This window comes from Filicampus tigris, chromosome 16 (assembly GCF_054856515.1).
Source record: "Filicampus tigris isolate MCC_2025a chromosome 16, RoL_Ftig_1.0, whole genome shotgun sequence".
NCBI lineage: Eukaryota > Metazoa > Chordata > Actinopteri > Syngnathiformes > Syngnathidae > Filicampus > Filicampus tigris.
This window is the reverse complement of record NC_141232.1, coordinates 12,789,009-12,815,045: the sequence shown is the minus strand read 5'-3', so window position 1 is coordinate 12,815,045 and position 26,037 is coordinate 12,789,009. Positions and strand designations below refer to the sequence as shown.

The 26,037-nt window shown below is 38.6% G+C and overlaps 2 protein-coding genes and 1 long non-coding RNA gene across 9 annotated transcripts in view; 1 reads left to right on the top strand and 2 right to left on the bottom strand.

Moving 5' to 3' along the window:
* The window catches only part of LOC147134807 (thyroid hormone receptor alpha), a 76,530-nt gene extending 74,609 nt beyond the window's left edge, over nt 1-1,921 (bottom strand). For all 5 annotated transcript variants that reach the window (XM_086056039.1, XM_086056036.1, XM_086056042.1 and 2 more), the window contains exon 1: nt 1,690-1,921. The gene's annotated coding sequence lies outside the window, so the exon portion shown is untranslated. The remainder of the gene's footprint in view (nt 1-1,689) is intronic.
* Nucleotides 1,922-3,800: 1,879 nt separating this feature from the next.
* LOC147134805 (vesicle-fusing ATPase) overlaps nt 3,801-26,037 on the bottom strand; it is a 33,564-nt gene continuing 11,327 nt past the window's right edge. Inside the window, exons 2-22 of one of the 3 annotated variants that reach the window (XM_086055070.1) lie at nt 25,960-25,977; nt 21,807-21,892; nt 20,645-20,744; nt 20,049-20,088; nt 19,059-19,225; nt 18,835-18,945; nt 17,725-17,800; nt 17,159-17,314; nt 16,782-16,981; nt 16,524-16,689; nt 14,995-15,069; nt 14,065-14,252; nt 13,317-13,412; nt 13,073-13,229; nt 12,731-12,864; nt 11,159-11,305; nt 10,410-10,544; nt 10,073-10,186; nt 7,347-7,402; nt 7,096-7,157; nt 3,801-5,711 (exon numbers count right to left, since the gene is read on the bottom strand). In XM_086055070.1, coding sequence (XP_085911196.1) covers nt 7,127-7,157; nt 7,347-7,402; nt 10,073-10,186; nt 10,410-10,544; nt 11,159-11,305; nt 12,731-12,864; nt 13,073-13,229; nt 13,317-13,412; nt 14,065-14,252; nt 14,995-15,069; nt 16,524-16,689; nt 16,782-16,981; nt 17,159-17,314; nt 17,725-17,800; nt 18,835-18,945; nt 19,059-19,225; nt 20,049-20,088; nt 20,645-20,744; nt 21,807-21,892; nt 25,960-25,977 — 2,253 coding nt within the window. In that variant the 3' untranslated portion in view covers nt 3,801-5,711; nt 7,096-7,126. The remainder of the gene's footprint in view (nt 5,712-7,095; nt 7,158-7,346; nt 7,403-10,072; nt 10,187-10,409; nt 10,545-11,158; nt 11,306-12,730; nt 12,865-13,072; nt 13,230-13,316; nt 13,413-14,064; nt 14,253-14,994; nt 15,070-16,523; nt 16,690-16,781; nt 16,982-17,158; nt 17,315-17,724; nt 17,801-18,834; nt 18,946-19,058; nt 19,226-20,048; nt 20,089-20,644; nt 20,745-21,806; nt 21,893-25,959; nt 25,978-26,037) is intronic. The other 2 variants (XM_086055072.1, XM_086055071.1) reach the window with 2 other exon arrangements.
* On the top strand, nt 12,426-13,650 carry LOC147134806 (uncharacterized). Its single transcript, XR_015090069.1, has 3 exons — nt 12,426-12,585; nt 12,792-12,870; nt 12,977-13,650. It is a non-coding gene; the product is annotated as an uncharacterized LOC147134806 (long non-coding RNA).

Here is a 26,037-nt window from a genome sequence, read left to right as displayed (position 1 = left end):
GTAAAACATTTAAATCCTTTTTATTCCAAGCACATCAGTTTTTCAGGTGGCGTATTAAACATGTTGTGAAATGCAACTCTATCCAATGATCAAATTGCACACATTGCAAGTCGCCGTTGCACAATCTCCGGCTTTTCACATTGAAATATTTCCATGCTACAGAAAGTTTCCTTGTTACGTGACGCTAGCTTTGCGTTAGCTTCACGAGACAACGACCATAATGCTCCCCCACAAGCGGAGTTTATCTCCACTGTTTCCGGTTGTGTTGGGATGTTGCATAATAGAAACATGTATATATATATTTTTTCCATTTGGCAATATCTGTGTACCTCTGGATTATATAGTTGCCTTGTAGCACTTGACAATATATATATATATTTTTTTAACTCAAACACCCCCCGGAATCGTAGCTGCAAATGATGTGACTTATGATCACGTGATCAGGATCATCACTAGTAACAAGCCCTAAGAAACACATTAGTAAATTCATTTTTTTTTGTAAAGAATTACCTCCCAAACTGGGTGAATATCGGATAAAATCCTGATACTAATTTTAAGGCAAGCACATTTACTCACAAATGTGCCACCCAACACATTTTATATTGCTCTCCAACACAATAGCACCTTAGAAGGAAAAAAATGCTTTGCTGACACCGTCAACAAATTGGTCATATAGTAGAATTGTTGTTGCTGCGCTGAATGATATTGCGCTAAATCATGTCCCATCTTCTATAAAGGCAACATGTTCAGGCATTTTTACGACAAAACACAATATCAACTTCATCTTTGAAACAACACTGGGTTCTTTGTATTCATACCAGTCTCATGGATTTAAAGACCCTAAAAGATGTATGCCAATTATTAATAATCGCTCTCATTATTTATCAGAGTAGTGTCAGGGCCAAGTGAGCATAACTTTGTCAGTTTTGTACAGTACAGTGTGTACTGCACTGTGGTTTTGCATAACGAAGTGAAGAGCATTAGATTACAGTATATCAAGTGTTCCCATACAACACTTGTATAATGACTATTCCATGACCAGTAATCACATTTATGCACAAATGGTAAAATATATATAATGTTGCCCAACGCAAAAGCACCTTGAAAACATATAGGCTACTTTTCTGACACTGACAACAAATCAGCTCTAAATAAATGTCGACTTGTTGTTGCTGCTGGACTGCATTACATTGCACCGATGTACTGGTGAGCTACACAATAATGTCCCATCTTCCATAAAGGCAACACGTTCAGCCATTTTTAAGGCAAAACAAAACACGATTTCACATCTATCTTCTTAAAAACACTGTGTTCTTAGTACCCATACCAATCTTCAGGCGTTTCAAAACACACGAGGAAGCTCAAAGTAGGAAACAGACTGAGTTCATGTATACATTCACGTTTAGGTCATGTTACCTACAGGGGACAGGCAGGACGACCGGGTTGACGTGAGGACACCGCTCACCTTGCACCGTGGCCCCATGTATGTACACACCGCAGCCGTCACTGAATGTTCTCCAGAAGGTGGACCCCAACATAAGACCAACACTCACCAGACTGCACTCTAAAGCTGCGTAGCCGTCTCAAGAACCGTCAACAATTCAGCGACGCCAACGGGGTAAAGCCGGCGAAAAGGCGGCGCAAAACACGGAGCAAATACGTGGTGAAAGCGAGTGGAGGTGCATTTACCGTCTCAAAAAGGCGTCCGAGCCTCTCCCAGCTGGCCCACTTCCCTCCGCTGACTGGCGCGTGTGTGCCCGCAACTGTCAAAGCCACTGCCACGATCCGTGTGTGTGAGCTGCGTCCTCCCCCATGCCTGTGCAGTGTGCAGTCAGTGCGGCCGAATGCGGGTCAGGACAGAGCACGGTTGGCTGTGGATGATTCGTCACGAGGCTCAGAGCTGCTCTCTAGTGGTGCAGCAGGGAGCTAACGCGGGCGAGAGTTGCATAAATCCTCGGGAATGCCGGCGGAATTAAAGGGACATGATACATTTTCCCCCAGCAACGGCAATTATAAAACTAGGATAGGCAAACTTTTGTGCTTAACTCATTCAGTGCCAAGGACATATTTATATCTCTTGACATATAAATATATCTTTCGAATTGAATGAGTTAATCAATCAAAATATATTTAACTCATTCACTGCCAAGGAGATATGGATTTATCTTTTCAGAGTCCAGCCATTAAATCCCAGGAACGTATTTATATATTTTTAAATATTTTTTCAAACGTTAGGGTTAAAGAAGGTATGGAAATGCCTGGCACTGAATATTAAGGAACCTTCTGATTTTTTTCTTTAAACTGACATATGGGCCGACTTGAAAAAAATGCATGTATTGTAATTTGTGTATGTAACGGTGACTTTGCAATTTCAAAAAAAATCATTTCAACCATCAGATAAACCTGACAGTAGTATGTACATACAGAATGAAATATATACTATAGCAATTCTCTATTGCGAATAAGTAATGATGCTAAGGTAGCAACATTTTTATCAGATATTTCATATCTTCACTTCGAGTATTTATTTTTCTGATGACTCTTTAGTTTTACTCAATACTTTTGAAAACAGATATCTGTACTTTGTCTGAATTGGATCCTTAGTTTTGCTGCCAGCTCCAAGAATGATTCATGGCAAATGCTGCATTGTCTTGGTGCCAGCTTCACCATGTTTGCGTTTTTCTTGGGGCGTTATTACCATTTCCTCCCACATTCCAAAAACATGCATGTCAGGTTAACTAAAGCCTCTAATAAATTGGCCAGACGTGTGAATGGTTTTTAGTCTATGCGCTATACGATTGCTTGGCAACGAGTCCAGGATGTACCGCACTTCTCACCCAAAAGTAAGTCGGATGGGCTCCAGCTCGCGACATGGCTCCGCATCTCACCTGTGACCCTAATAATGACAAACATCTAAATCGGTTGAAACATTTGCTGCGCAATAGCATATTGTTTTAAATGTTGCTCGTTACACTATCAAGTTTCATGAAATTGCGTGCATGTTATATTTCATTTACACATTCATTAACACCGGCGAGCATCGAACCCTCTGAATCAAATATATCAATTCATCATTATTATTATTATTGTTATAATCACCTGCATTATAATTTTTTAATCATCCCACTGGCTGTCACACTTTGTGGGAGTGCACACAAATGATCGGGTTGGTTATAAATACAGCACATTCGGTCCGCGGACATATTGAAGTCATCAGCAGTGATCACCAGATCATTCTGTATTTAAGGAGGATACCCGGTTATGTTGTCTGTTGCCACACCGGCTAAGAGTATTGACAATGTCTCTGACACACAGTCAAGCACTGATTGCTGCATCCTTTTCCAAACAGCGATTTACAGGGAATCAGAGGTGCCGCTTTGATTGGTGGCAAATGGAATTGGCAGTGTTCACGCCCACAACCGCGCTAACCACCCTTTCTTAAATACTTTGACTTGCGTGCATCTGCAAAATGAACAAACAAACAAACACGATCTCATGCAGATTCGCACAGATTTACACGGCGTGTCACGGTGGATTTGCACCAGTAATGAAAAAGAAAGCCCCTCGTCTTTTACATTTGTGTGGCTTCACAATAAAGAACATGTATTTTCATCTACTGCCTCATTCTTGTCAGAATTCACATTGATGATTGTAGAAAAAAAATCTTTGTCAACCCCACCGTGTCTGTGTTTACGTATTCCCCTTGAGCTTGAGTGATCGGTCATCAAGGACTTTCCACAGAACCAGATTTATTTGATCTTGGAGAGATTTCATCAACAAGCAAGTAATACACAGCAGGATGATTTTCTCTTGCATCTGTGCTTTTTATTGCAATAATACATCTGGAAATAGAATACAGTATATGTATATATTTACACACGCACACAAGCGCACGCACACACACACCCACACATACATATTAGGTCAATGGTTGGAACAAACAAAAACTTTGGACACGAAGCAGTAAACATGATTCATGAGGGCGAAAAGACAATAACCACTAAATGATTAAAGTGGCAAATTATTCATCACACATTCAACAATGGTCACTACAATAAATGAAAGTAGTAATAAATAAATAAAAATGTACTGAATAATAACAAATTATATTCAGCCATTGTGTATTTCTGGTCCAACAGAATTATTAAAATAAATAAACTAACAAATTAGTGAAAGTAGTATGGCCATAAATGATGCCATGATTAACTTAATATTTTGTTTCGCAACCATATGAGGCATTCGCTAAAGCCAACTTTGTGAGCACCTCAGCAGCACATTCAGTTCCAGAATGCCTTGGTATTTTTGAGATTTCAATGTGCCCTGCACAAAATGAAGACACCCTTTGCAGGATGTAACAAAGCAGCCCCACAAGGTAACCACTTTTTTTTTTTTTTCAAATGATGTATAATGTGTGTTTTTTTTTTTTTTTTTTTTTTAACTTACTTACTTTTTACTCTTTACTGCTAGGTGGCACATAATTTGTTGTTTTTGTTTGTTTGTACACTTCTGATGAAAAAAGCAACTTTACCCTCTTTAATCTGTGCACTCTGAAGTGAAATGTGCCTCGTGTCACAAAGGGCTTGCCTCAAAAGTTTGTACAACAAAATATTGGGAGCATAGTCATTTTTGTTCCAGGTACAATTTAGCCACCATGTGTACGTATACACATTCATATGCATACACATGCAGCGTTTTAGGGTCTAACACATGCACACAAGTAGACACAAGCTCAAGACTCCATGAAGAACCATTTAGTACTAATATTTTTGTTTTGTTTTTGTTTAGTTGTTGTTTGATATCCATCTTAAAAGTGCAGTTTTTTTAAAAAATATTGAACACTGACAATGCCAAAGCTACACTAGCTTTACTAAACTGCACTGAACTGCACACAACACACAATCAACAATCCAACATTCACTTCCACTATCACTAACCTGATAAAGTAACAATCTCCGGAACAACAAAGGATAACAAATCATACTGTTATAGTCTGCCTAGATACATAATTTGGAAAGAACTTGGATCATATAAATTATTCTCAATATACTGCTTGTGTTTATACATACTATGTACTTTGTGCTTAAGTCAGCCTTACAATGACCTTAAGCCATGGACTAGTTACAGAGAATTAAAGGCTTAACATTTACACACGGAACAAAGTAAATTTTTCTTAGCCACTACAATCCTGACAGTCCACAAAGCAAATAATCTGCACTGTATTTATGTATTTTAGTTGCATTCTCCTTATACTGCCTTGTTACTGTCTCTTACAGACTATAACTTAGCAAGACAATAACAAGTACAACACACACTACACAAGAAGCTAAAAACATTTATAGCTTTTTTTTTTAGCACGATACACAAAACAGCACTCTTTTGTTTTGTTTTTTTTACAATCATCTATTGCAATATCTTTACAGATAACAATTTAATAACAGTACCACTTCCCATAGATTGCAGTGATATGACGACAAATATACTTTGGTGATGGGGATGTGATATTGTCAATAGAAACATGCGGAGATAAGGGGGATTGTATTGTGTCTTTTACCCGATGTGTATGGACAGAGGAATGACTTGGTGGACAGACTCGATGACCTCTTCTTCCTCTTCTCCTCTTCCTCCTTGGCATTGCATTCTATTTGTGGCTCGTTGATGATGAAATAGTTGTTGCATTTCTGAAGCCACTCTACTCATAAAAGCTGCGATCGCTGTAAAAGAGAAAAAGGAGACATGGGCAATTCTGGATGACGATAAGAATGTCTGGTTGTAGTTTGCAATAAGGTTTAATTGCATTTATTGGCAAGGCCACACAACATCCGAAAGGAGCATTTAATTAAAACAAATCACAATTTTCAAATGTTAGTGTAGTTTGTGTTCGCTGTGTTCTTGTGTGCGTTAGCTGTGTGTACACAGTGTCCTCTCGGGTTATACAATAATAGTTAAACAGCTGACTCGCCTAAATGGCCAGTACGTGTGAATATAGGTCTGAACGGTCTTTTTACACAAGATCGACTGGTGATCGTAGAGCCACTGCCTTTAAAACCATGAATTTAACACTCCCACGTCCAAAATTTAAAAGAATATTTAAATTAGAGAAAATCATTTAAAAAAAAAACAAAAAAGCAATTGGAGCATAGTAGAGCAGGGGGGAAAAAATCAAGCATGACTTTCATGAATCAACATGTGGGGGGGAAGGCTATTTTAAAGCAAGACCATCTGATTTGTTGAAAAGAACATTTGACTCTGATTAAACTGATCAATTTGGCTTTAATGCGTATGAAGCTTAGCCTGTATGGAAATTGTTAGGTAAAATTAGCAAGTTTTAGGGTTATGCAATTGTTAAATGCAAAAAAATAGTATCTTCACTTAAAGTGGAAGTCAATCCAAACATTTTTTTACAATAATATGTTTTGTGCGCCTCCACTAGTCTAAACACGGCATTCTGATTAATATTGCGTTTGTGGAATATGAGTTAAGTAGCAAAATCCACAATGTTTTATCCATCGCAGGGGGCGGCCATTTTGTCACTTGCTGTGGACTTAAAATGACATCACAGTTGCTCGGGCTCAGGTCACACCTCACCTGTTTTCTGAAGCTAGGCCATGATTGGTTGTTACCTGAGCCCTGACCAACTGTGATGTTATTTTCAGCCAACTGAAGTGACAAAATGGCCACTCCCTGAGATGGACAAAAGGTGAGGATTTAATTACTTACCTCATATTCCCAAAACACAATATCAATCAGAATGCCGTGTTTAGACTGCATAGAACACATTATTGTCAAGAAATCGTTTGAGGTTGACTACCGCTTTAATGGTCACTTTCTACTTATACGATTCAGCTTCCTTTATGCCTTCAGTGGTTGTTTAATTGTGGTACACAGTCTTGCTTCAAGATATGGAAAAGGTCAGATGTGAATTACATGAATGAAAAATGCAGATATTGTCTCTGGTGTGCAATACACAAGCAAATTAAATACTACAATCAACACTGGAGAAGATTGTACAGTATGGACAATATTCCAACTGCTGATTTATTTAAATTCTATTCTAAATATTCTCAAAGCATTTGTCTTATTTGTTGTTGACCTTACCAGTGCACAGTGGGAACCACTGACTGGCATCTTAAATTCGGATTTGATTGCCTTCATTCAACCTGATGCAAAATAAAATGATTGGTGAAGGAAGGCACTGCAGTTGTAGTGACACACACAGGCAAACAGTTTCACACAAGATGGAGACAGTCATGGAAAAAAGGAAGCAGATGATCAAAAACGAATAAGGTTTGATTTGAAGGATGTTGCTGATGCTTTATGGGAGTGATTTTTTTCACAAGCATACTCACGCCCCCTCGTCTCGCAGCAGAGACAGGAACTTGGTCACTCTGTAATCTTGGTCCATCTAGAGACAATAAAGGGAGATGCTGAGTGACGCACAGTTCACTGTTTAAACAAATAATAGTCCAAAACCTTATACTGTCATCAGCATTTGGTTGCCTTGGCTTGAGTGTTGTAATCAATTGTGTCTTGATTTTGTTTTGTTTTGGGGTTTTTTTTGTCAAGAGTCTCTTCTTCTTTGTCTTCTTCTTCTTCTTCTACCAAGTTTTTTCACTCTTACAAAATTTGAAGTTTTGTTTGGTTTGTCTTTCCAAAGTTCCGTTTTATTGTTTCCTCATGAGTGTTACCTCAGTTACTTTCAAAAAGTAATTCACTTACTTCACTGACTGCTTTCTTTTAAAAGTAACAGTTACATTACTGATTACTTGATTTTAAAAGTAACTGAATTAGATTATAAATTACTATAATAATATATGATTTTTAAATTACTGTAATAGATACATTCAGCAGATACCGACAACCCCGCTTAACATAAAAATGACACCCATTTTTACCACTTAATTGGAAGTACATTTTTAACAGCCTCGTTTAAAGCAACACACCACTGAACATTCATTTTCTTTCAGTCTATTAAGCAATGTGTATAATCCTTAATAGTACAAATATGATGACCTGGGAGAAAAACTTCAGACGATTAAGTATCAAAATAATGAAATACCCTTTATTCTGCTCTACTGGACATTTTTGACCAGTTCCTGTAATCTCTGTGACGTAATGTGTGCTGTGACATGGCACTGTTCATTTTGGACTTGTTTCCTGGTCGATTTTGCTATAAAAAAAAAAAGCCGTATCACGTCGTCAATTATTGGCAGAATTTATATAGCACTCCTAACCGTGAGGTTTCGTGTTGTCCCCTAGAGAAAAAAAGGCATTTACAGTAGCAATGGCTGGTAATACAGCCAGCCTGCGAACATCCAATTCTATGAAAAGCTCTAGATCCGCAAACCCCGATCGCCTGTCACCAAAATTTAAGTGCACACATACAGTATATGCGTGGTCAAATCATATTCTGAAAATATTAGAACGAAGTTGCAATATTTGTAATTTCATTCACATACGGGTGCCTCTTCATATGAATCATAGAGAAAAAAACATTACGTCACCTAATGTACAAAATCCTTGATCGATTGTCACCAAAATGTATGTGTGTATGCGTATATAGTGTGCCCTAAACATATCCTGAAAATTTTAGAATGAAAGTCGAGTTTTATTCACGTCGTAAGCCGATGCCGATGAAGAAGGCAACGTTGGAAGCCGGCTCCCATCTATAAAATCAAAAATATTGTGACTTTATAGCACATGCTACATGTGCCCATATATTTTGGTGAGGATCTATCACATTTCTCATACAGGGACTGCCTTTAGTCGCCACCCACAAATAATTTACTTGGCATATTTAACTATTTATGCTGTAATGGCATTTATAAATATAATCTTCTGCAGTCACAGAATCTGGTGGGATTTTCTCTTTAAGATTGAATGCATTTTGTTCTGCAATCAGGTTTGTTTTTTTCAAATTTGACATAGTGTTATTAAAGCTAGATAACAGTCGACAGCACAGAGTGTGCAACAAACCTTCGTATTTTCGTTTTTAGCTGACACCACCACAAAACAGTAACTGTATTTTATCTTGAAAACGCAAATCTCTCTCCGTCCCAAGTTGTCGTTTCCAAATCATTTTTTATTACACCTCTAATCAACAATTATTTTTGTTGCATGTAGAGTACGTGCCTAAGGGATTACTGTGGCTAAAAAGTCCTTTCAATTCTTACTCACTGCTGGCAGCAGTTAAATGTAATTGCCATTGGTGAAAGTTACTACTCCATGACTCATGTCACTTTCACGTTGAAGTAAAGATATACTGCATAGTAACATTTGGTGATTTTGATGAGTAACTGTAGTCTGATTACTTGATTGGGGAAAGTAATGCCTCAGATAAATCCATACTGGAAAATGTGTACATTTTGGATTAGCGCGTTACTTGGCAACGCATTACTGGCATCGCTGTTCTTTATAAATAAATATGTATGACATATATAAAGGTCAACCACCGTGCTGTTTAAAATTATATTATAAGTCAAAACTATTTAGAGCAAAAGGGGTAGGGATAGGTAGGCTTTTTTATTTCTTGCTGCCATCTTTTTTTTTTTTAATGTAAACTGTGTGTGGCAAATGTATTGCTGCATCGTTTGTTTCCGACTTCCTTTGTTCCTTTCTCTTTCTTTTTGATATGTAGCATTTTTGTTTTTATTTTCTTATAGTCAAATGAAGTAATCAAGGAATCAATTAACGTTACAGCTCAACTCCTTGCATTGAAAGTGAGGACAAAGGCCGCTTTACATATCCTACTCTATGTGAAAACTACAACCATTCACAGCTAAATATAATTAAATTTAGCCCTTGTAAATTGTAACTTTTTTAAGCACTGATAATTGTTTCATTTTATTTTATTTTAATTATGTTATTTATTTGGTACATTACAAGATGTCTGTATTTTTTCCCACTTATATTTATAACGAGTATTATTTATAATACTGTCCATATACGGTACATAATTGGAGAACATGTGCAGACTTTGCCAGTGTACCATAATTTATACAGTAGTTCCACACAAAGATAAAATATAATGAGTTCACTCGTCATGGTAACGCTGTCATTTCAGTATAGCGCGTACCTGCAGTGACATCTCGATAAGCACAAGCAGCTTCTTAACGCCGATCCAAACTCGCTTTCCTTTAAGTTGCTGTGCGATGCTGGCCCTCTCTTTGTCTGTGAAGCTCCCCAACAGCTGCATAAAAAAGAAAGCGCAGAGTAGTGATGCCTGCGGTAATCTTCAAAAGTGAATGCTTTGAATGTGACAGCACAGGAAGCAAATTGGCATTTCATTCAGGAGATAATGGGCAAACCAAGGTTCTTTTATTTGTGTATTTTTCAATGCCGCGTGTGCGTATGGCCGTGTAGCTCTCGGCGAGAGCGTGCATAATTCATTATTCGTGTGACGTTATCTAAACCTCTAAAGCGTCAACAAGCTGCTCCCCGGTAGAGATGTTTGGGATGTGGATGGTGGTGCTGAAGGCGTCCAGCATCTCCATCTCCTGTAGGACGTCCTTCCTGCTGGTGGTGCCGATGATGAGCAGTTTCCGACCCTGAAGGAGAAAACAATTACAAAGTTCAAAGTGCTCCTTTGACACACAAGTGCATATATGCCCTTTGCTCATTTCAGAGATTTCTACAGAGATGGGTGAAGATGTGAAGATTCCGTCAAAGATGATAGAAATGGCACATTCCAATTTACGTCTATCTATCTATCTATCCATCTATCCTGCGTGGGTATGGCTAAAACAGAATAAGACCAGGAATCATTTTGGACATATTAGACCTTCTTCCGCACCTGCGAGGCTGAAAAAGCTCCACAGGGCCCTGTCTTAGCCAGACCCATGCAGGATGTTAGTATCTTCCGATGTATGACTCCACGGTCTTAATTGGTTTCAACTGATTAGTGTGCCAAGGTGTACATACAGCAGACACTTATCTAATTATGTGAAACAAAGAGGCCTAAAATCTAACATACAGTAATCTATCCATCCAGCCATCCATTTTCAATTTAATACCTCATTCAGCATAAGAGAGCTTCATTAACTCTGAATAAGCAAAATCATAACTACAGCTCTTCTATTTGATCTTGCTAGATTATACACTTGGACATTACATTGTTGTATATAGTTCATAATATGTAGGTTATAGATAAATGAACTCTGACCTTAGGAGGTGGTTTCTTCAAGAGCACCAACAAGGCTTGAAGAACCAGATTGGAGAAACGTGGTCCGATTGGGACATAGTCGAGCAGACGTTCGATGTCGTCAACCACCACACAGCTGAGCTGGGATTTGTAAGCGTCATCAAAGACCTATAATGTAGGGAAAACAGGTTTTGAAATATCGGTTGTATTTGCATTCCTGAATGTCTGATCAATAGTAGTTTGTCGGTTTTATGCCACTGTTCCCACCAGGGGTGGCAAACTTGTTTCTATCTTGGGCCGCACCACAGTTACCTTTGTTCTCGGTTGGGCAGCTGTTGTAAGAGCAACTGTATAATCGTTAGTGGTGTAACAAAGCACAGAAAACCCTGGTTTGATACATGTATTTGTTTTAGGGACATTGTTTGGGTCATTAAAGGGCAACTCAGCCCAAACATTTTTTTTTCAAGAATATTTTCTATGCAAGCCCACTAGTTGAAACAAGGCATTCTGATAAATATTGTGTTTGTGGAATAAGAGTTAATCCACTCGTTTTTAGCCATCTCAGGGCTCAGGTAACGATCAATCATGGCTCACCTGTTTTCTGAAGCTGAGGCTAAATTTTCTGAAGCTGAGCCATGATTGGTCATTATCTGAGCATCTGTGATATTATTTTCAGTCAACAGATGTGACAAAATGGCCGCCCCCTAAAATGGCTAAAAATGGGTGGATTTTTCTGCTTAACTCATATTCCACAAACGCAATATTAATCAGAATGCCGTGTTTCTACGAGTGGGCCTGCATAAAACATATTCTTGAAAAAAAATATGTTGGGTTGACTTCCGCTTTAAGGTAACAAAATGCCAAACAACTTTATTCCTTATACAGTACCTTGCTTGAACAGGAAAGGATTTGGTTTAATTTAAAGTGAAATATTATCACAGTCAATATTTTCTTTTTGAGAAAATGCAAGAAAAATCTTCAAGGACAGGAAGAATGCAGAAATGTGAAACATTTTCAACAGTCTGTTACTACAAAAGCAGCAATGCCAATTGTTATCATTTTACCTCTGCTGTTTAAATGCCACTGCAAGTTGTCTTTTTTGTATGCTACTTTTTATCTGTGCTACACCAATATTCATGCTCATCTGATGCAGTTTGACAAATGATTCAAGAAGCCTGATCTTTTGCCAAAAGTATAGCAACGCCCGCCATGATGCTAGACAACAGCTGAACGGCACTGTCTTTGTTTGCGGACAAGGTGTGATGCATGAGCACATAAACTTAGACTTCCTGTCCTTCACCTAGTACAGTATGTTCTGTTTGAGAACCCTCATAACAGATAATTGCCCCTGCATTTGAATACTGCATTATCATTTGTATGCCTTATATATAGCATTCAACAGACGTCAGGGAAGATTGTGGCAAACTTTGAGTCTCTTCAACTATTAGGTGGGTTTCTTGCTGAGATTCATTTCACCCCATTACGTTTTTGTGTACTGCTTCAGAATTACTCTTATGTTTTGGGGTCCTTTCTCTCAAGCTACAAAACAGTTGACATGTTTGCTCACAATTTGTTAAACAGTGCGGCACAAACCTTTTTGATAGCCTGGCACTTTGAGATTTCTGAATGTCCAATCATCTTGTCTGGAGAACAGATTTTAATGAAAGGGAACTGTGAGTCCTCCGCAATCTTGGCTGCCAAAGCTGTTTTTCCACTGTGGGGTGGACCTGGAGGTGAGTATGACAAGTGAGATATTTGACAAGTAAAATGATGTTTGTAGCCATGGATTACCATCTTACGTGCTTCAGTGTCAAAAGTGATGTTATGTTTCTTATTTAGGTGTGACAATTCCCCTAAGTGAGAGATGAGTCTTTTCTTGCAAGGAGCCAACTGAAGTTGCTCATTCCAGTATTTTGACCATCCACAAATGCTTACCTTCCAGCAGCACAGCCACCAATGGTGTGCGATCACTGTTCTTGGTCTGCTGTACCAGCAGCTCTCCATCATCAAGGACATGTGTAACTGGGTCACCCCATTTGATGATGCCATTCATGATGTAGCTGGAGTAATCCTCCTGGTTTGTACCAAATGCCTAGGCAGAACAAAGAGGTATTATTTGGCAATCATGAAATTGTAATCTGCAGCCGAGGTCATCAATTGAAAAAGAGATGAGACTGACTGGTTTAATGTCATTGTTAAGGGATCCCATGAAGTCATCTCTGGTGACCTGCAGCTTCTCTGCCCTCTCCATGTCGACCTCAACTGTAGATGTAGCCTGAAAAAAAAAAAAAAAAAATGCCATTAATGCAATTACCTACTGTATATATAGACACTAACTTATTAGAAACACATCTCAACAAGATGAATTTCACTTCTATTCCACCACAAACGAAGACTCCCATAATAAACGTATTGTGAACTCAAAACAGTGTGTTATTGTTTTTGGAGAGGCAAAAGCTTTTCAAGTCTCTCTAGTGCAATCTCAAGACAAGTGTAAAAGAGAAATCAGAAAGATGAAACAAAAAATAATTCAGCTAATTATACTGCAGAAGCCTGCCCAAAATTTGTAATAAAATGACATCAACTCAGCAATTCGTCTATGTTTTCTACTTATTAAAACCAAAGAAGAGGCTGAGTTTTTTTTTTTTTTGTACAATCTGTTCACAATGACAAGACTCGGTGGTCCACAAACACTGTGCTTTGTATGCATATTGAGCACATTGTAATGTTGCCAAACAATCAGTCAAATTGTCTTGAAAAACTCCAAACTCTTTTTATGACAATGTATCAATTATTATATACTGTATATTATATATACATTTAATATACTTTGTAGTATTCCATTGAGAGCCCTAAAAAAGACTATTGTATATCATGAAAATCAATGCACTAATATATCTTACGAGCGTCATTATTGCCAAACTGACCTTGATGTGTCGGTTCATGGCAGTGGACTGAGCGGCCCTGACCAGCCCCTCCAGCTCTGCACCACTGTAATTCTTCGTTTCAGATGCCAGCTCTGGTATGTTGACATCTTGAGCTAGCAGGTTGAAACTTTGCATCTTGTTTGTGTGAATGGTGAGAATCTGAACGCGACCTTTCTCATCAGGAAGACCTGGTAGTATAAGGCAGTAGCAAGGGTGACGGGTTAGTGGAAGCACACTTAGTGTTTAGAAATAAGGAAAAAACAGAAATTCCATCGAGGGGAGGCGATGACAAAGGGGCAAGGTGGGAGGAGGTAGAAATGTTTTGGGGCTAATGAGACAATCACTCCTCGAAGTCATCATTTGATGGAGACGTCTACTAAAGCTGACGTCACGTCATTGATGATCACGATTACAAATGCAGTGTCTGTGTGTCAGAATTGTTACGATCACCACAAATGTCCACGGTATGCTTTATGTTTCAAGTGGGATTAAATTAAAGTCAAATATCAACACTGTTACGCTTCGCAAATTTGCAGATGCGCTGGTGCTCGTATTACCTCCGATTGGTTGCCATGGCAACAGAAATCGACACTTTGTTTGAGTCTATTATTTTACGTATGTTTATGTATTTGCATATCAACCTTTAATGGTTATGGTTTTCTGTTAAATCTTGGTGAAATTATTTATTTTGAGAATATTTTGTGAACAATCGCTTCCTGTTTGTATCACATATCGGACAGAGAGAGATCACTGGAGAGAGAAATGGAGAGAGTGAAAATGTAGGATTGTTTTTTCCTCCTCAAAATGTTCGATTGTATGTCACATATCCTACAATGCTACTATGCTCTTTAGAATATTTAGGAAACACAGGGACAGGTTTCTGGTAAATGGGAGTGTGAGACAAAGAGAAAACATAGGTCGTACACTTACCAATTTCCATCTTGACCTCAAACCTGCCAGGCCTCATGAGGGCATCATCAATCAGGTCAGGCCTATTGGTCATCCCTGGTGAAAACAGAAATTGTGATGATAGAGAGGAGGAAATGACTCATACAATGTGGGAAAGAATGATGGATTATTCATCTATCCATTTCCTATACCGTTGTCCTCAATTTGGTTCACAGGTGAGCTGGAGTCTATCCCAGCTTACTTGTGCACCCTCGACTGGTTGCCAGTCGATCACTGGGAAATGATGCACGATTTTTACTTTAATCATCATATTTTCATGTAATTTTAGTTTGAGCACACAAACAATAATAGAAAGGGTGGCATTTCATTAGGGATATACCGTTTATCGGCGCCGATTCAACATTTTAACTAATATCAGCAACAGCCGTTTTTAAAAATCTGATGGCCGATAATTCAATTTAAAACTTTATTAACTTCAAGGAACTATTCATTGAAATTTTCAGTTAACTTTATAAGCGATTCTTCTGACACTCGGAATACTCTGCACCGTTTGTTTTTGTTTGAAATCAAAACAAAGAAAAGTGAAAATTTAACATTTATGTAATTTTGAAATTTTGGGAACTTTATTTCCTCTAGAAAAAAAAATCATAGGGAGCTATTGCTTATGTGTTCATTGAACTTTTTAAGACATGCTGATGACCCCGGGAACTCCCTGAACTTTGTTAGAATTTTATAACAAAGATGTATATTGTCCAAAATTTATAATAACAATAATAATTTTAAAAAATCAACATTATTATTAAGATTATGCTAATCTGAAGAAAAATTCAAAAAACATGCTTAAAGCAGAAGTCAACCCAAACATATTTTTTTCAAGAATATGTTCCCAGCAGGCCCACTAGTTGAAACAAGCTTTCTGATTAATTTTACGTTTGTGGAATACGAGTTAAGCAGAAAAATGCACTCCTTTTAGCCATCTCTGGGGGCGGCCATTTTGTCTTCAGTCGACTGAAAATGACATCACAACTGCTCACAACGACCAATCACGGCTCAGATTCAGAAAACAGGTCAGCCGTGATTGGTCGTTGTGAGCAGTTGTGATGTCATTTTCAGTCGACGGAAGACAAAATGGCCGCCCCCGGAGATGGCTAAAAACGAGTGCATTTGGTTGCTTAACTCATATTCCCCAAACGCAAAATTAATCAGAATGCCGTGTTTCAACTAGTGGGCCTGCTGGGAACATATTCTTGATAAAAAATGTTTGTGTTGACTTCCGCTTTAAAGATGTTTCAACAAAGTTATGAGTTTAAATTATTTTTAGATTTTGACGCCAATATTTTCCTTTTTACTGAAAATGAATACCGGTTGCAAGTGTCGGTTATCGGCCTCCTTGACTACTAATAATCGGTATCAGTATCGGCCCTTGAAAAAAAACGTATTGGTCTATCTCTACTTCATGTGTCTAATAATGTAAATCGTTTGACCTAGTCATAATAACAAATAAAAATAAAGAATGTGGGTACCAAAGATACACATAAATGATTACTTACCAATGACCAGGATGTTGTTAAGTTGCTCTACGCCGTCAATCTTGGAGAGCAGCTGGTTGACCACAGTATCGTGCACACCTGTGCTGCTAGCACCTGTGCCTCTCTGCTTGCAAATGGCATCCAGCTCATCAAAAATGATGATATGAAGGCCACTGTTGGCTCCCAGCTAATGATGGTGGAATGAAAAGGCCATACATGTTAAAGCACAACTTAAAAATTCTATTTCGAAAATGTAACTGATAACAGCCATTCACACACCCGCTTTTGCTCGTCCTCTGCGTCTGCGAACAACTTGCGGATGTTGGCCTCTGACTCTCCCACGTATTTGTTGAGGATTTCTGGGCCATTGACGATCTTTGGCTCACGGGCGTTAAGCATTTTGCCAATCTGCCTGGCCATTAGTGTTTTACCACAGCCTGGCGGTCCAAACAGCAAGATGCCCTTCACATGCTTACAGCCTAGACAGAAAACCGCAAACTTATTGGTGAGAAATGAAGAAGGCAAATAGAAAAAATATGATTACGCCTCATAAAGGATAATACCACACCGGCACAGCCAAAAAGGTACAATATGTCACAAATGATATAAAAGATGTGAAAAAAAACAACAACAACAAAATGAAAGGAATTCCTCACCCATCTGCTCCACAATGTCTGGAGGGAAGACTCGAGAAGCAAACGCTCTTCGGAAAATGTCAGAGAATTCCTTATCCAGACCTCCAATGCCCATTTTCTCAAAGTTCCAGTCTGGGTTGATGATTGTCTGACGTGCCTCCTTGGTTTTTGCCTTACCTACAAGAAATGAAGAGTAAGTACTGGTAGAATAAAATAAATAAAAACATAAAAAATGATCAAAAATATTAAGAAATAAATACCCCCCACCCCAAACACACACACACACAATGCTTAAACGTCCACAAATTAAATTCCTTAATCCAACCAAGTGATTGTTGGACACAGGATTACTATTCATAATAAATTACCATTTTGATAACTTCAAATATCTTTAACTGAAATGCAGTACAACACATCTTTAGATTCATGTATTACTGCCATCTTCTGGAGACAGTAGGTACCCAGGGTAGGGACTACTTAAATCTTTTGCCTCATTCATTAACTGATAATTATTAATTCATTTAATTTCAATTCATGGAAACGATGGTGTTTCAACTGTTTTTCTTCATTAAAAATAAGGAACATACCAACAAGTGTCAAGGATGAACTCTCTGCCTTCTCAAAAATCACCTGACTGTTTCCCACCAGCAGCCCAACATCAATCTGTCAAAGGAAACGGAGGGAAAAAAAACAAATCAATATTCAAAACAAGATTGCCCGGAAAATATCTTAACCAACCCTGAGTGATTTGATTTCATTTCATTTGTTTTCCTTTCCAACCTTTATTTAAATCTCAAAAGATCACTGAGGGCAAGCTTTCATTTTTCATTCGGATGTCGCCGGTAATTACTCTAAATGCAAAGCGAAAAACAGAGTACAGTTGTTTTGAGTGTGGAGACATGTCTATAGATAACATCACAATAAAGCAGAACTAAAAGAACGATTGCCTCAACCAGTTGTTTCCTGTATAGTAAGGGGAATTAATTGTCTCCACTAGTCTAAACACGACATTCTGATTAATATCGCTTCTGTGGAATATGAGTTGAGCAGCAAAATCCAGCATTTTGTATCAATCTGGGGACGGCCATTTTGTCACTTTCTGTCAACTGATTCTTACCTGAGCAACTGTGATGTCATTTTCACTCGACAGAAAGTGGCAAAATGGCCAGCTCTTCAGATGGACAAAAACGGGTGATTTTTCCTGTTTAGCCCTTATTCCACAAACACAACATTAATCAGAATGCCGTGTTTAGACAAGCGGGGCTATATAGAACATAATATTACAAGTACATTTTTGGGTTGACTTCCGCTTTAAGGGACCCTCCAAAATTGGCTTCAGCGGTAGATAACAATGAACCATAGAAATCTGCCTGAAAACAAGTTTCTCAGGAAAAGTGTGACCTGACCTGGTAATGTATTCCTGTTACAATATCTCCTAAAAGTGAGTAGAGCCCTCACATTTTTCAACAGATCTTCCATCACTTCATGGGACAATACTTTAAAAAACACTTTTCACAATATAAAGTAGTACTTTGTATAATGGTGTGAATTTACTGTCCCCTCAAAATAACGTACAGCCATTAATGCCATTAGCAACAAAAGTGAGTACTGTATAAAGTGGTTGGTGCCCTACCAATAAAAGCACTTCTCTGTTGATCTATCAAAATGAACCACATGCTGTGCAGGCGGGCACGCACCTTCTGTGGTTTCTTTCCAGAGGCTGCTTCACCTTTGAGGATGCTAGCATCCATTGCCTCAATGTCTTTGACAACCAGTCCAAAGAGCTTGTCACAGAAACTGAACACCAGCTGCCAGAAGAATGGGACGGGAGTTGTTTGCAAAATTAAAACAAAGTACACCGCATGTACGAATCAATGCCTCCTTTTTGCGTGTGACTCAAAAGAAATAATAACAAATAAACCTGCTGTGTGACAGAAAAGCCCTGGTTGTTGAACTTCTGGATGAACTCGGCAGCCATTTTGTCAGAGTCATAAGGTGAGGAGTCCGTACTTTTCTTCTGCAAGAAGTCAATTTCGATTGTCATGGCACCGATGCACTGCTTGGACTTGTCAAAGTTGTAGTTGGACACTAAGGACACACATTTATTATAATTATACTTCTCAAATTGCTTTTTTAAAATTTTTTGCACAATTCTTTTTTTTTTTTTTTCACTGTTTCCTCTACTTAATTCATCAATCATCAAACAAAACACCCAAATCGTTTTTAAGCGATGTACAAGTTGACTTGCCAGTGTGTTTTGGATCATTGCCCCGCTCATTTTATCAGGCAGGCTCTATTTAGGTTCTTGACTGAACAGGTCTGGGTGTCATTAATGAAAATGAACACAACTTTCCAAAAAATGTAATTAGCCACAGTTAATTCATGATTTAACAATGTAGGCGAGTACTTTTAAACACAGGGCCAGGTAGCTTTGAATAGCCCCCCCCCCCCCCCCCCAATAAACAAACTCACAATTTTAAAACAGCATTTTGTTTACTTGGGTATCGTTGCTATTTACATTGTTTGTTATTTACATTTGTTTAATAACCTTAACCATTAATGTGGGGAAACAAAGAATCGAGGACAAATTCATACACAGCACTGCAGGACAGATGAAAAAAGTTTTAATTAAATTGGTTCATCAGCCAAGCTTTTCTAATCTCCCTGTTTTTGTCTTCTATTTACTTATTTATATATTTATTCATTATTTTACCTCATCTAGCTGTCTAGAGATAGAAAGCCTCTTTTAGCCTCTGGAACCACTCTCCTACAACATGACGGTTTTGATTATGTGTGATTCTGTGATTTGGGAGACAGTCAAATACACTGTGAGCACATAAAGTTACCCATGTTGGCAAAAGTTAGAGCTTTTTTTTTTTTGCTAAGTGATTTGACATTCAGGGTGTAATACCTTCCACTTCCTGGCCAATGGAGAGACCGGCCCATTTTCGCTGAAAAACACAAAAACAAAAGAGCAATGAGGACACTTGTTTACTGTTTAGTTTTAAGTTTTGTTTTAAGTTTTGTTAAGGAAGCAGTAAAGAATAATGATATAAGATTACCAGTACTCTTAATAATGACTTTAACTATCCTAACCATTTCAAAATTATGGCAAAACACAATGAAGAGTGTTTTTCCAAGATTTGATAAGATAAAAGCCCAAATTATTGATTTGGCCAATACAGACACAATGTCTACTGACTCTATTATTGCTGGTTTAACATGTTCATACTGAGCCAATTAATTCTTCTACCGGGAAAAGTGTTGCTTGCAGCACATTGGCAGCTCTGGTTGAACAAAGGTCATTTTTCTCAGAATAATCAAAATGGATTTGTAGCATTTTGGAAATGCAATTTAATGCAATATACACAGCCGAGTGAGATTTGTATTCCTCTGCTGTATTTAAATGAGCATAAAACAAGAACAAAGACAACTCATCAGCATTATCATGCCTTTGAGGACAAAAAATAGTTTAATAGGATTTTCTGTATGTGTTTGTGTGGGTACCTGTGGCAGGCTGAAGGCAATTGAACCAGGTGCCACAGTGTGGTGGGTCTTGACTGTAAACACAAATTTGTGGTTGGGTGTGGTCTTCACAGTCACGTGTCTGTGGAGAGAAAGTTACCTTATTAAACTTGTCAATAATTAATGAAACACAATCATTGCATTACATCATTGTCGTGGAGACTGTAGAGTATTTCAAACCCTATAAGGATTCCTGTTCTCGTATGGCCCTTTTGACTTATATACAACATATCTCAAGAGCCAAATACACTAAAGGTGCAATTATTAATCAACGATTATTGATTATCAAATAAATTGATAATTATTTTCATGAAGACGCAGGATTCGGGGTGCAAGGCGTTCTCCAAGTGCCAACTTTGCAGCGGCCAAAATTAAATAATTCACAAGTGGAGATCTTGCAGTTCCTTGTATATATACTTTGCACGCGTCAATCTTATGCACAGACTCCAATGAGTCTGTTATGTTTCCACCAGACGCATGCTTACCCTGGAATGAGGGGAGCCGCTTCGATTGGCTGGGAATCAAGTCGGCTGTGTTCACTCCCACAGTGGCGCAAACACCCATTTTGACCGCTCATCTATGTACATCCACCCATTATTTAGACCGCTTCTCCTCACAAGGGTCGCGGGGCGTGCTGGAGCCTATCCCAGCTGTCTTCAGGCAGTAGGCGGGGGACACCCTGAATTGGTTGCCAGCCAATCACAGGGCACACAAAGACAAACATCCGCACTCACAATCACACCTAGGGGCAATTTAGAGAGTCCAATCAACTTACCATGCATGTTTTTGGAATGTGGGAGGAAACCGGAGTACCCGGAGAAAACCCACGCAGGCACGGGGAGAACATGCAAACTCCACACAGGGAGGCCAGAGCCGGGATCGAACCCACGACCACTGAACTGTGAGGCGGACGTGCTAACCAGTCGTCCACCGTGCCGCCATCTATGTACATATTAAAAGAAAAAAAAAAAACTCCACCCACTTAGCACTAGACTTGCGTTGGGCACAAAAATAGGGCCCTTTGACTGAAAATGATTACTACATCTAATCAGATTGCAAATAGCAAAACTTAAGTGGTGTTACTGTCTTTATTGGTACTGAAAGAGAGAGATGAGTCTGCGGATAATGATGACGATCGACTCACTGTCCGGACTGCAGATCCTTCTCGCTGACCACGGCACAGTTTGTCAGTGACAACTCATCTGTCGGGCATCGTGCCGCTTGCATGGTCTGCAAAGAGGAGAGGCAAAGGAGGATGGGTAGAAGAAGAGACGAACAGTATTAGGCGGACTGTAAAAGGGTAATGTAACGTAATGACTTGAGAATTTCTGCACCCAAGACAAGCTTTATTGGTCTGCAGTCTACTCATGTCTGGAGTCAAAAAAAAAAAAATCATAATGCTGATTATTTTCGATTAAGTTTTCACATGAATCAATGATAAAAAGCTGAAAACTTTACACAGTCATTACAGTAAATGACATCAGCTCGTGAAGGGACAAAAAACTCGTAGGCAGCGTCAGCAGCAACAAAACTATAGACAGCTGAAGATGATGTTACATCACCAAATTCGTGAGACTGATAACTCCAAGATGCAGTGTGACATTTGCAGCACAGTCATTGACAGATGGCTCGAAACATATTAAACAAGAAGACCACAAAGTCTCTTAAAAAGCCACACTTGACAAAAGCAGATTAGATTTAGGTTAAATTGACAAATATAGTTTAAGCCTGTTTGTATCTCATCCGTCACTTAAAACTCAATTTTGAAAAATCTGCATTCACTTTTCTATTTTATACCTAGCATTTCATAATTATTTTGTGCCAACAGATATTAGGTCTGATTAGAATGAAAAGCAGTCCAGTATATTTTTCATTAGTGAGATTGTGATGACGTCATTTTCTGCACAGCACATTTTTATTGCAGTCGGTTTCCATCCATTTTCATCTCTATAAATCAAATGAAAAGCCTTTTGCAGCAAATTTGACACAGTAGCGAGCTTCAGCTGATGGAGAAATTCCAATGCACATTACTGCAGTCCAAGCCCATGACATGGTAACCACGGCAACTACATTAAGCAATTGAACAGTGCCTCAGCCAATAAACCAGGCTTGCTGCTGGCAGATCCATCAGAGGCAACAAATGCAGATCTACCATATTGTTTGATGTCATTTCTTTCCGTGAAGCATTCAAAAGAATCCACTGGTTGGTTCCACATGAGTGCTTCTGTATCCTATTTGATCTCTGTGCTGCTTCAGAGCACATGCTTCATATCAAGTAGTTGTGAAGTTCCATGATACAAGCACCTGAAAGGTCTCCTGTCTTCAAAATTTCAAAGAGTATTTGATGTATCACCACATCTATATTCTCCAGTGGGTTGCAAATGAGATGCAGCCTATCACAGTTTTGTGAATGCATTTTCTGGGTAAGATATTTACAATATGTTCAAAAAGTGTGTTTTACTAAGTTTAAATGTGTTTAAAGTGAGTAGGTGGGATACAACTTTTTTTGAAAATAGATTTTTTACTGTGTGGGGGTGGGGCTGAATCGTATTCACTAGGTTCACTCCGTTAACTAAAATAAACAAAAACAACAACCCGACCCATAAACACAACAACCAACTGATTGCTGTCTGACAGTTTAATTCATTCAGTGCCAGACATTCTCAGACCCTTTCTTAACCTAACATTTAAAAAAAAAAAATGGAAAAAAATATAAATAAGTTCCTGGGGTTGAATGGCTGGACTGTGAAAAGACATATAAAAACGTTTTTGGCACTAAATGAGTTTTTAATAAAAGCCATGCATAACTTTGTGGTTACCAACACATTTGACCACCAAGTAAACTAGCTTGTCCAGTATTGATTCAGGCACTCTAGAAACAGGGCCAGAAATACAAAATCAACCACAGACAATTTCAATTATTTAACACTGGTCATCTATTCTTTAATTGTTGCTTCTTACTATAATTTAGTTAGACCAAGCAGTCATCACATGATCAAATGGTGTAAGGAAGCATGGTAATGCTTGCATTCAAAACAAACACACACAAAAAAAGCAAAGGGAGGTTTGGAAAACAATTGGTACTCAGAAAGAACGACAAAGGAGCATATGACTACTATGTCCCCAGCGTGTCTACATTGGAATATTAGGACAAAATCTAAACATCACTCTTGATGTACAGATGAGTAGTGATGCACCTTAAGTATTCATTAAGTGTCTTCATATGGGTCCTCTAAATTACTGACTATTCAAAACATTCACTGCTGGGATATCCATTAGGTTTCTGTATTCATCGGTTTAATGAGATCTATACAAATAATTGATTTTGGGTGCATAACTAAATTCCAGTGACACTCAGTTCGGCTGCTGACAGAGCATTTTGTCTGTTCTCCGCATTCAATAACCTCTCTACTCCCACACTGCTGGAATGGATGTAATGTCACTGTGTCATAAATTGGGAGCCAGGATTGACAACCAACGAGTCACATTCACACCAATGGCCAATTCAAAGTCTTCAATTAATCTAAAATCCATTTTTATGGAATTTGAAGAAGCCAGATGACATGGAGAAAACCACAAAGAAAGCCAAGATTTGTAAGTGCAACTTACAAAGAGGTGCAGTAACTGAGATCCAAGTGCTTTTAGTGCTTTGCTCTGTCCGCCAATATCACCTGCATAGCCTTTTTTTGCAGCTCATGCGAAGCAAGAAAAATTGGTAACATTACAACTAATTTGCAGCTTCAGCCTGCATCCCGTGCATGCCAGTTATTCCCAGACTAGTATAGTCAAAAAAGAAAAACGATTTCAAGGCTTTATTACAAACTATTGTAAAAAGTACCGCAGTCCTGGCACCATTCCTGGTACCAATGACGATGTTCTGCTATCTGTAATCAGATTCTGACGTATTCTAAGTAGGCTGTACTCATATATTTCATGGACTACCAGCTCTCACCTCTATTTTTGAATGATGTGAGTGATTCCTCACATCCTGTGGTTTGATTCACTGCCAGTCAGGCAGTGGGCTGATACTGCTCATACAAAACCTGAACTCCCTCAGCCTTCTCTGCTTAAACATAACCAATGTATCCTAATGGGCGTTAGTGACAGTTTCTGGCATATGCAATATGTGTTGCCGCACAGCCCCCTGCTACCGTTCACCCCCAAAATGCTACGGGTAATCATTTTATAGAAGACTTGAGCTAATGTGTGTATATATATATATATATATATATATATATATATATATATATATATATATATATATATATATATATATATATATATATATATATATATATGTTTCAAAACTAGTTATCCATCAATTTGTTGTGTATACGTGATAACATGAAGCGATCGTGCAGTTCACAGTCGTAATGGCCATCCGAGGGACACCAGAACTATGATGTGGCCCGCAACAAAAATAAGTTTGACACCCCTGGTCTAAGAGATGCAAGAAGAGAAGGTTGGGAGGGTCATTCTTGGATCATGGTGGTAAAATGAAGATATATACCATGAACATGGAGTGGAAAAGGTCAAAAGCATCAGATGCGCTATTTCAAAACAAGAAGAAAATATAAAGTCCACTTGGTGTGTGTGCAGGTTGTTTTGGTGGCCTTAGGGAGGCTAAGAGCATCACTGTGTGCGTGGTAGGTGATGGAAACCCTTTTCTACACTTATGTTATTAGGAGAATCAATCCGTGTTCTAGTTTAGAGGTGTTGTTCGAATTAGGCTGCTGGTACGTGACAGAGGAATATTTGAAAGGATGTTTTTAATGTGTTTTAATGAGGAAAATATTGCCACTAGGGTTATCCAGCTCCCAGCTCGTTGTGTGAAGTGTATGTTGCCTGCAAAGAACTATTACAACCGTTGTTTACAGGCCAACAGGGGCTCTTCCTCAGAGACGCCAGTCCTTCATTTCATTTATATTCAAGGGATATGTTTGTATTGCCACTCTCATTAAAATACCAGTCATGTCATGTAAATCTATTTTTGCTTGGCCTTTAAGAAGTCTACGCAACGGGAATAAATGGATGGATGCTAATGGCAAATAATTCCCGGATTGCATGTGATACTCAATGGCTACACTGCAATGGGACCAAAACATTACGTTGATGACTTTGTCTGAGCCCAGGGAGCCGAGCCTACCACTGTGCCGCACTTCCTCTTGCAACCACTCTCCCAGAGCAATTACTGCACAGAGTTGCCTTTCGGGAAGAGCATATATTTTGCACAATGAATCGGAAAAGGAAGATAGCATTGGTTTTGATGGTTTTAACAGCTGTGTTTCCATACATACCTTGAAAAATATTACCACCTTGTGGCACCAGCGTAGGCAAGCAGAGAGGAAGGACAGAAGACAGTTTTTTTTGAGACA